At 37.9% G+C, this 12,039-nt stretch overlaps 1 protein-coding gene across 1 annotated transcript; it reads right to left on the reverse strand.

The window, feature by feature from the left end:
- Positions 1-430: 430 nt before the first annotated feature.
- On the reverse strand, positions 431-11,604 carry LOC139935939 (acid-sensing ion channel 2-like). Its single transcript, XM_071930587.1, has 8 exons — positions 11,272-11,604; positions 4,995-5,580; positions 4,428-4,526; positions 3,618-3,771; positions 2,978-3,034; positions 1,939-2,074; positions 1,466-1,557; positions 431-599 (listed from the first exon to the last, which is right to left on the reverse strand). The coding sequence occupies exons 1-8, from the start codon at positions 11,583-11,585 to the stop codon at positions 439-441; spliced, it is 1,599 nt and encodes a 532-aa protein (XP_071786688.1). The 5' UTR covers positions 11,586-11,604; the 3' UTR covers positions 431-438.
- Positions 11,605-12,039: the final 435 nt, after the last annotated feature.

A 12,039-nucleotide genomic window follows, 5' to 3' on the forward strand; every position in this document is an offset into this window, starting at 1 on the left:
TATTCAAATTAAGAGAAAACAATTCTTGAAAGCATTTTTTTTGTCCATACATTTTATCTACACAGTGTTTACAAAATTCCGTAATAATAAAAACAGCGTATATTTTCAATCCTGTATAAACATACTACATGGTGGTCAATTACAATTTATTGCAATCATGAAATTGCCTTTGTGATTAAATCTGTTCTGACATGTGCAACTGGACCCAATTTCATAGAGCTGATTAAGCACAAAAACTAGCTTAGCACAACAACGTTATGCTAACCCCAAAAAGGTTAACAGCTAATTCACCATATCACTTACAAAATTGAACTAGTATGCTGCTAGTTGTTGCTTATCACACATTTGTTAATCAATAATATTTGTGCTTAATCTCTAGCTGTAACAAATTGTGCCCACTGGTGTGGAACACGAGTCCAGTTGGATTACGATCAGCAGTCACTCGACCGAAGCTTGTTTTTTCTTCTTCCCAAAATCTCCAAGTTTTCTTTTTATCCCCCTACATCGCAAGGCTTGACCAGCTACGAAAAAGTCGATGAATTCAAAGATAGTTATGACGCTTCCACCGAGTAGCAGGCCCATTTCGCCACCAATTGAACCTTTAAACAAAAGGAGATGAGACAATGTTATTTAGAATGCGTTGTACACGCTATGATCACTCAAAATGCTTCGGGGCATATTTATTTTGTTCATTCATAGTTCATTACTTTTTAATATCGTGCAGAGTATTGACCATTGACCGCATCTCAACAACACTTTTATTTTATATTGACTGCCTGTATAGTGTGTTTTAAATTAATGGCAAATAAATAGTAACAATATATAACCAGATTTTGTGTGTCTGTTTGAAAAACAGAACACTGGGTTTTCCGACTTTTATTTAAATGCAGCTCAAAAAGCCGACTTAAAAAAGTGACGTTATCTCAATTTTCAATATAACACGTCCTTGTTTATTTTCAAACCAAGATTCGTAGACATATAACTCTTAAAAAGTGCATCTTTAATGTGGCGTCCCAAAACGCGTAATGACGTCATCATGACGCCTATGCCAACCAACGCGGTTTGTTTGCATTGACAAGTGCACCTATAACACGTGACGTCGTGGCACGTAATAGGACCCTTTCTGTGGGACATACAACAATTAACTGAACTAAAATGGCAATAGTGCCAGAAAAGCCATCAATACTGTTGGTTTAACTTGTTTCGCTTCACGTAAAAATTGTTCACATACGCCCTCTCGCGGTCAGCATTACTTCGAGTTGGTCTTTACCTGCCGTCAAAAAGCATACTATAACACTTTATGCTTTCGAAAAAAACATTTTGGTGGGATTCAAAGCCGCAGATTTCTATACCAGCATTTTCTATGTCTGCTCGTTTAAGTGATGGACGCTAAATGGAGTTAAGTGTCGCAGTTTAACAAACACAATAATTAATTAAATATTTAAAAGTTTGTTAATGTTCTTACTCATGAGACTGAATATGCCCAGAACTTCCTTTTGGCTGGACGTCTCCTCTCGAAAATCCTCAAAATATATGGAAATCTCAACTACGTTTTCTCTGCAAATAAATTAAAAATGGGATTTATAGTCATGACATAATATTGAACAAAATATCAATTGTATGACAGCATTTGATGTAAGCAACTTGGCTCAACATTGTCATTATGGGCTGGTCCTTTTTCTTGTGCATTCCTTTTGTAGTCCACAAAATATATAAAGTGTTGTTACAACACCTTAATACTGTTTTTAGATTTGAATGTTGGTGTTCATGTTCATCAATGCTTTGTTTCCATTGTTACAGTATTAAAATCACTTATCATTTTCATTATAATTTGTTTTTTTCTTTTTTCCGCATGTATGTAACTCCTGGGGTTACCGACCGTTACCCTCGCATGATAGTATAGGGGTTTATAACGAATAACTCACTAAACACGCTTACTTTTCTTCTTCCTTGGTCCAATTGAGATGCCGGTGTAAATCGGTGTGTGATGTATAGGTTGCTCTTGCATAGCTAATTCGTGACCGATATACCTCTTCATGGCATGGTGTATTACATTCGCAATGCGACGCTAAATCTAAAACAAAAACAAGATAAAAAAGAGACATTCATTAAAATAATACTGCATAATGTATTCAGATGACTTTTGCTCCCAGCACGGATTATTGAGGGTGTTTTACCTCAGCATTGCCAGCATATCCACACTCATGTTCCTATAGACGATGTGACCTCTGACGTCACACGAAAACCATAACATGATTCGCGCGCATACCGCCGGGCAAAACCTTTGTGTTTTGGTAGCCAGCTAGAAAGTGTACGCAATCTTACTTTGACTACGCAACTCAGTGCCCGGCGAAACATGACGTATGTAGTGTTTTGTCAACAGAGGGCGGTTTGAATGTAAACATAGGTCACATCGTCTATACACGTTGCAGCATACACTGTAAAAACTATGTCATTAATGTTCCTCGAGTCTATAATAATTTTAAGTGACAAACTCTGACCCGGCGTTAATCATCACAAACGATATAATGAGGAGTGTTGGTTTCGTCACATTTTGCAGCAATATTTCAAATTGACCCTCCCGTTGTTCCAGAGTACCAGGTTCACCCTGTCTTCGTTCTACCATAACTCGTATTTGTACTGGTTCATAGATATGTATGTCGCACTTTTTTGGGGCTATTTAGCAAGTGTTTATTTTAGTTGAGAAATGTTTATAATAGATGTTAAATTTGCATCGGGGATAAAGAATATTAATTTTGGTTTTTACCCATACACCGATGTGTGTTAGCACTGTATACTCAGTACTTCCCGAGTCCTGTGAAAAAATATCACAGGCATGTTACTCGGGTGGGATTTGAACCCACGACCCTTGCAATTCTAGAGCAGTGTCTTACCAACTAGACTACCGAGGTTGCCCGGCAGCTAGAGGCAGTTCGAATCCTATGTTTTGGCAGCGGGTGAGAAATGTTGTACATACCATAATTGGTGGCGCACTGCAACCTTCGTAAGTTGCAGTATGGGAACCCTGAAGATGCTGTATTGACAGAAAGATATCAACATTATTGTGATAAATATTCTGGCACGATATATTCTGGCCATAGAATCAAATTTGTTGGGATGTAAACGACATTTTGTTGAAGAAAGGCATGGCATACGTTTCGTAACCACCCCTAAAATTAATTGCAATAAAAACTTACTCGGTTAAAAGTACAACGTAATTCGACATTATCAAGCATTTTGAGAATCAACACTTCGAAAAAATGCTCCCAGAAAAGAGTTTAGTTTGTTGATCCCCAAAATCGTAATTTGAGAAACGTTACTGTCACAAACGCTTCTCATATTGTGTATTCGAATTGCTAATTATTCTTCTTGCGTTGACCAAACCACTCCGGATTGTCGGTGGTATCTCAAAACCGCTATTCACCTTTTGAAATGAAATTTTCCCTGGCTGGTTGTTTTGTATGTAATACCTTCATTTTCATAAATTCAAACGGTTCTAAAAACCAAACGTATACGATCCCTTTAACGGAGCAAAATGTTGAACTTCACACCGTGTTGAACTTCACAACATTGTTATTTTGTTGTTTGGAGTATGTGTTTGTTGGATGCGTACGTACCCGACATGTATGGAGTTATACAACCGCACTTGGCCATTGATGCATTGGTTATGCATTCCATCATACAAGCACTGGTGGAGTAGTTGAGATGTGGGAAATATTGCAAGCGAGTCTTGCTGCAGTTGCTATCATAGGGAGACTGCAAGCTTGTTCTCTGTAGATGCAAACACACAAATGTTTTATTTAGTCAGATTTATTTCTTAACACATTTTTTATTAGATATTCCCTTACTCAAATGGCAGGACCACCACATCAAGGGGAGGGCTACATTTCACCGATTAAGGCTACCGACCCAAATCAACTGCCATCAGGGGCACATTGTCAGCTTTACTCCTGGGGTTGAAACAGTTTTACACCCCCCTTCTTCACAGTTCAATAGTGTGTAAATAGGCACGGGTATCATCCACTTGAGCCTGGTTGTAGAGCAGAATGCGATACATTCACAACAGTTTTCGAAGCAATGGTTAAGTGCCTAGCTTAAGGGTACAGGTATCATGATCGGGATTTGAACCCACACCGCTGCTGACAATAATGTCTGAGCTTTGGTCTGATGGTGAACTAGACCGCTCGAAACACGGTGATTACACACCGATGTATGTTTGCTTTGGTAATGACTTTCTTACTTATGTGTCTACAAGATTTCACTGACTGTTCGTTTCAGTCAACAACAATCGAGCAACCAATTCAAAGGGTCATCTTGGTGTTGGATCATTTATTTGATATGATTATTTTGATATTTATTTTATTTGATCGCTTTTATTGGACTAGTGTCTGTTGTGACGAGCTGGTGCCAATATAACGTGTACATACCCAATATTTCTTGAGGCTAATAATTGTATGATCACCCGGTGCTACAGCAATGGCCAGATTCTTTATCAGATTCGTATTTCCTCGTGGCTCTATGGCGACCTTAGATAGCAATAAAATCATATCACGGTAAACAGTCATTATTGTCAAGGAAAATACTGAATAAAGTGTTTTAAAGCTATTATACACTTTCGGTAAACAGTATTGTCCAAGTACCACACTTCGTGTATCACAACTTGCATGTAAAATAACAAACCTATAAAAAATTTAGGCTCAATCGGTCATCGGAGTCGGGAAAAAATAACGGGAAAACCCACTTTTGTTTCCGCACGTTTCGCCGTGTCACGACATGCGTTTAAAATAAATCCGTAATTCTCGCTATCGAGAATTGATATTGTTTTAATGTTTTCTCAAAAAGTAAAGCATTTCATGGAACAATATTTCAAGAGAAGTCTTTCACTAATACCTTCTGTAAACCCTGTAAGTTATTTGTAAAACTTTTGTCTTTCTTTTCTGTACCGAAAGTGTAATGGCTTTAAGTAAAGAGGGGAAATGTTTGTGGCAGCTTACCTTGAAACAACTCCCGAAATCGTTATCTGTCGTGTACTCTGACTTTTCAACATTAAGTTGCACCCACAGTCCACCATAGCCTCCAGGTGCAGTGCTTCTCAAACCACTCCCTTCTACCGCTGTATCTAACCCATTGAATGCATAACACACTCCAACATCCGTCCAAACTTGTGTGAAGTTATCAGCAGAACAGTTCTGCCCTCCTCCCCAATAGCAATTCAACAGCATGGTGTCCATGTTGTGTGCAACTGCCCTTCCAATATATTCCAAGTCGACACCATTGATGTCTGCATCTAGATCGTTGGTTTCTTGCTGTATGGTTGGAGGTGCACTCTTTGAACTTGCCAGTGATCGGGGTCCAGCAGTCACAACCGTCTGTCCGTACAGCTCTGCTAATGTTATGTTCAGTGCAGATCTCTTGACTGCGTTACAGTTGCAAATGATGACTTTAGGAAACTCTGTGTCTCTTGGTGTGTTGAATGACATGACCGTGTTTGTGGAATACTTGAAATAGTCGCCTATGTGCGACAGAATCGCCATGGACACCAAGTAAACAATTGCAACAAACAGAATTGTCCAGATCAACCTGTAATTTAATTTGGAAATGATGAAATAATTGTCAAACTTGGAGAAGAACTACAATTTAAAAAGTATCATCTACATTTATTTGGATTCAAAAACGAACCTCGTAATCAATGATTTATCAATATTCCATAAAGGCCTTAAAAGATATGAAGAGTTTTGTGAACAGTAATTATTTTGGTTTAGCGGTTTTTGTATTTATTTATCATAATGCACGCATAATTGACAATACCTGAATCAAAAATAATTTTAATTTCAGATACATTTATTTCGTGTCAACACCAATCAACACAAAGTGTGACCATTGCTAAGGAAAAATGAAAACTTGATCCAGTTATTGAACATTAAATAGATAATAATGTGACATTAACACGTATAACAGAGAAGCAAATGCTGTTTGTTCCCCCTTCCCTATAAACACAAAGACAAAAGAGGGCGCTGTAAGGAAGAAGTTTGTGTACACAGTTCGCTGTATGAACGTTGACTTGTCTCATAGCATTATTTAGTATGACTATTGATGAAGCATCAGACAGCGTATACGGTTATGAACAACCCATACATAAAACAGCAATTGTAAGGGGAAAGTTGGCTTAAATGCAGTGGACACTATTGGTAATAACTCAAAATAATTGTAAGCATAAATCCTTACTTGGTAACAAGAAACGGCTCCCTCTGAAGTGACGTATAGTTTTCGAGAAAGAAGTAATTTTCCACGAATTTGATTTTGAGACCTCAGATTTAGAATTTTGAGGTCTTGAAATCAAGCATCTGAAAGCACACAACTTCATGTGACAAGGATGTGTTTTCTTTCATTATTATCTCGCAACTTCGATGACCGATTGAGCTCAAATTTTCACAGGTTTGTTATTTTATGCATATGTTGAGATACAGCAAGTGAGAAGACTGGTCTTTGAGAATTACCAATAGTGTCCAGTTTTTTTAATCCGTTGTGTGATTCATGAAAAATAGTATTTAAAAAAACCATGCATAACTTGAAGCATGAAACACATTGTCCTTAAGCATTTTGTATTGCGGTGTTTTGTTCTGTTTTCAGCTACAATTTTATCGAGTCTATAACTTAATTTCAGAGGGAATAATTTCACGGAAACAATGGTTCTAGTACTCTATTTGCATTTTCGTTATAAGTTATTTTTTAAACTAAAATGAATAAATATTAATGACTACTTATCCTTTACAATCCCTTGTGTATATTAAATATACATAGAAAGCTTTAAACTTAATGGGTTTTTCTTTAATTATTATTATTTAAAATGCTCTTAACGCACGTTGTTTCTCCAAAAGCAGCCAGGAAGTTCGTTCAAGCGAGTTAATTGTTTATGATAATGACAGTCGTCTCGGATCTAACAAGCTATTAGGGTTTTATTGTTTCGATAAATCTCACAGATTGACCTAACGTGGCTAAACGTAATAATGATATCGTTAGTTGGCATATATCTTTATATCTAATTTATTGTCCACTCAGATTTACCTGACGTGGCTAAACGTAATAATGATATCATTAGTTGGCATATTTCGTTATTTCGGCTGTACTACTGGCATGGGATTCAACATGGTAGAGCTTAGCCTTGATCAAGGCGCTACAGCCAGCCGCGATCTGCAAAATCCCAGTCCCCATCACTGAATTCCACCAGTGCACCCCCATACATAACACAGTGCATATAATACGTATACAGCGTATGTACACACATACGTACTGTACATGTACATGTACCATCTGTATACGGTACACTTACGGTACATGGGTACCTCCTAAGTAGCGCCTTGATGGTTTTGTATCTGCCAAAATTTAGGGCGGAGCTCATTATGCTAATGTTTACTAACAACCCGTTCTCATTGGTTGTTGGTTGACCTATAAACTCTCGATGCGATGTCAATCACAACGTTCTGCAAGCACTCGCACACATGTGCTCGTCGACGTAATTGTAAACAAACCGTGGTTGTAGTTGCAATGGCGGCGGGCGAGGGAGAAATCCCTACTAGTAAAACAAAACAGTAAGTCGCTGGAAATCAGTGGTGTATAATTTGCAACACAACTACAGAAACTTTCAACAAAATATAACAACCGCGTTTAATGCATCAATCATGGGTTTAGAAATAGAAGGAAGAAAATTAGAACATGTGAAATGTGTTTGAGAAAGGTTAAAAAAGTATCCAGGTGTCATGGGTTTCCGGCAAGATGGCTACTTGGTAAGAATTCTTAGGTGTTGGGCATATGACAGTACAACACACCCCATCCCCTTGAAGCACAAACACAGAACAGATGAGATAAGAAACCCAGCTGTTTATTTTGTCTTAATGTAGACATATATTATTTATTACGTTTCTCGCGGTAAATCAAAGTTGAGGATCGAAAATATGTGTTGTCGAAAACATACCAGACGGTAGAAGATGGCGTGTGGCTGAACAACAACTACAAGTAAAGTTCACATTCATAAACAAACTCTTGCCATACTACTAGTACTACACTACAACGTTACACTTATAGTACAGCAGCTTTAAATTCAGGGACAAATCTATCAGCTACGTTGTAATTATGATGCTAGTCCTCGTGTTATAATGAAACGCAAGACAACGGAAGTTGTTCGAAGTTGTTCAACACCATTACCGACCGGGCGAGTCTTGTCCGGCTCACCCGTCCGGCAGCGCATTCAGACCCCTTACAATTATAGCTAATATACACACACCACGCTCTCGACACTGCTATAAAAAGCACGTATTACAGTACATGTCCATACAGCTAGCGTACAGCGTACACACACACACACACACGCATGCATGCATGGACGTGGCATGATTGCTCGCAGTAATACGTCATTCTCAATCGCGCCTGTGATTGGCCAATGTTTAGAATGACACGCCCACATCATGAATACCCTTTTATCGGAATTCCGATAAAGCTTTACAATCCCATCAAGGCTGTTGTTTGAGCCACGTGTGCGAGGTTGAAAGTAGAAAGACACGACCGTACTCACGACTACGCTATACTGTTCTCGCTGTACAATGTATGGTAATGTACATTTGTGTATGCACTGCATGCGTGTGCAGCGAACCGGGCCGGGGAACAGTACGTCAACAGCCTTGATCAAGGCTAGGTAGAGCTCGGAGTAAACCAAGATCCTAGCCTTTTTACTTTTCTTTTTTTTCTTCCGAAATGTGCTGAATATATTATTTCGGTGTAGACTTCTTCCAAGTTGTACACAAAGTCGATCCTTCAAACGATAAATTTGTTTGAAATTGACAGTTTAGCAGAATTGGTACTCACTGGGCAGAACACTCAAAGTGGTTTTATATGATTTGTATATACATTTTTGTTTAGGGGCCTTGTTTATATGCCGTTAAACTCGTGTGTCAAATTTCCATCTTAAAAGCTTTTTTAATGAATGACATTTCCGGACCTTCTCGGGGGATGATTTTAGGTATGTTATGATTGGTAACGTGATCAGTATAATCACAGGGCTTACAACATCAACAAAAAAACTCTTAAAAGGTGAAAAACACTCATTGGTAGTTTTTGCGTGTATCGACTTTGCTGTGTAGATTTTCTTCTTTGAGAACTTTAGGACGGTATTGCTTTTAAAAGTTTACTCTTCTGTACTATTCTTCTGTTCATATGTTTACTGTGTCGTCATTTAACATTCGAGAGAGACTCTGTTATAGGGTCGAAACGTCGGGCCACTGGCAATTTTTATTTTTGCAAAAAAGATTTAAAAGAAATATTGTTGAATCTATAGATGACTGTACATGTTGACTATAATTTGATAACATAAAACCAAGCACAGCTTTCTGCCCATTAAAGAAAAACTGTTTAAATGGAACATAACATTTGTGAGCATCTGTTCATTTAGTATCACAAACATTTACAAGCTTGGATTTTCATAAACAAATTATTTTGCGTAACCACTTAGGTTAAAACACTTAGATTTAAACAATTTAAACACACAAACAAAATGGTAACTCGATGGCACTATCTGAAACGTTCGTAACGAAGTTTAACTTAACAGTCAGAATAGACCATCATACATTCTGGTTGAATCCACACACAGTAGCTAAAAGAATTGTTCCACTATAATGTAGTCGACTCTCCTTTAACAACTTTTTTTGAAAAACACACTAGAAATCAGGGCTTGTGCGAGGTTGATGCCGGTTCACATACATTACAAATTTAAAGTCTTCCTTATGAATGGGCTGTAATTTTTATAAGGTTTTTGTTTTTATTTTGTTTCACTCGCAGCTTTCATGTGTAGAATAGGTAGCAGTTACTGGCAACCAACGTGAAGCCTGTGGGCAGTTTTCTTTGTGCCAATTAAATAAATAGAACCAAACAAAAATTATTCAAATTATGAAGAAGAAAAAAAACCTAAAACTAGTATACGGCATAAACATTCAGATGTGTCAAGTACCAGCAGTAGTTTATAACGACCTTGTTTTGTGCCTCATTTGAGAAAATTTGACCTCTTAATACTATCAACGAAATAAAGAGCGGCAGTTTATTTGTTGTGAAAGATACAGATTTTTAAGGGTTGAATAAAGAATTCACTAGAGTAGGATTTGAACCAAAGAACTCCGGATGGACGTGCCGGCGCACTACAAACTGAGCTATCTAGCTCTATATTAGCGGTGTCTCGATTTTGTCCATATCTTTGTTCAGGGTTGCCATGAACTTACACACAAACCTCAAACCAATCCAAACTATGACTGGCCAAAGTTTATGACGGTTATGCCCGAAATTTTCACCGAACCTTAATTTGCATAACAACCGTTTTGTGCACATACCAACGGTGAGATGTGGGTAAATGGATGTGTGAATACAAGTTTGATAGAAAGGATCATTGAACATGATTAAGTAAACCCAAATTGTACATTGCCCAATATAAACGATTGTATGAGCTGTACATTGCCACGTTTATAAAGGATGGTAATGGTAGCCATTCCCATGAAAATTTGTAAATTGCTGGCTGACACAATAGACCCTTATCATATATTGAGTCCATCTCGGTCATGTTCCTTTGGATCGAACACATAATGAATGCTAATAGTAATTTTGTAAATAGGAACCAGACTCTTTTGTTCTTCAAGCCTCAGTTTGGTAGTGTTGATATCAATGTGATAAATTTACGAAAGCTGCACCACGACAACGGCGGGCAAAGAGGGACGCCGAGCCTTATTTTAACTGGTGGCGTGACGCATACGCACTTTTGCGTCAGCCAATTAAGTACTAAACTCTATCGTTTGTCTGTACCTATGCATGCAAAATGCATGATATTTCAAGGATGGGGATATAGCTTTTGGTCCCCATTAATATTGATGAAGATCAATAGATTTAATAACCATTTATCTCTATTAGTGCCAATAACCCAGCATCAGAGTGCACTCGTGCAGCTGGGTTAGAGTTCATAATTTCATATACAGCCATGTATATAAATGCTAGGTCTGCAGTAATCATGGCGAAACACAGGTGGTCTTATGTTATAAAAATAACATTCAATTGGTATTTGGAGAGAAAAAAACCCGTATGCGCTTACAATAATTTAATTAATTGCCAATTCTACAAAAGTACAGATTGTTTACGTCTCATTTGACATAAAACGTATTCGCGGAATTCTTTTCATTCCATGACGTTTTGGAAGCTGTTAAAAGTATCAATTGCAATACCAACATCTAACACCGTACCTACCGTCGTGTCTTGCTATAGGCCGGGTTGGTCACATACTTAATCCCGTGAAGAGTTGTATTCTCTACGAAATTATGAAACAGTTCTTGTTTTCTCTCAAGGAGTTGTACGATTGCCCCCCTCCGTTTATTATCTGGAACCTCATCATTCTCTTCATCCTTCTCTTCGTCTTTCTCTTCATCTTTCTCTTCACCTTTCTCTTCATCTTTCTCTTCGTCTGATGCAGCAGATGAAGTATTCTCGTCTTCACTGAGGTTTTCTTGTTGATCGAGGCTAACTATGTTCATTTCTAGTTGATTGACGTTAATGCACTCCATAATCTTGTTGTTTGATGAAAGGTGCTCCCACACGTTGTGGCGCTTGGCGTATCTTTCTCGCCTGCTATACAAGGCAGAGGATGAGTGATGTTTTCTTGTGAGTTGTTATTATATAGTAGATAATGATACATATGCATAAGTCGTCATATCGTCATCATACCGTTGCATTTCCATTGGTCACGGATCCTTGATTTTTATTCACAGTTTCTACAAGGATTGGGCCTCACAGCTTATAAAAACAGACTCATGGCAGTGGACGCAATTACTGGTATAGGCCTAACATTTTAATTGTACTGTGGTCTCAGCTAGCTCAGTTTGCACACTTTTATTTATTTGTCAAATTAACGAGTGTTATGTGTGAAATGATTTAATGTAAATGCCAATGTCATTTTTTATGGGTTTTAATGTGTAAAGTTAATGTTGAGAGCCAGTTTGAAGAAGTGACAATCGTTGG

The sequence above is a fragment of the Asterias amurensis genome, chromosome 4 (genome assembly GCF_032118995.1).
Source record: "Asterias amurensis chromosome 4, ASM3211899v1".
Taxonomy (NCBI): Eukaryota; Metazoa; Echinodermata; class Asteroidea; order Forcipulatida; family Asteriidae; genus Asterias; species Asterias amurensis.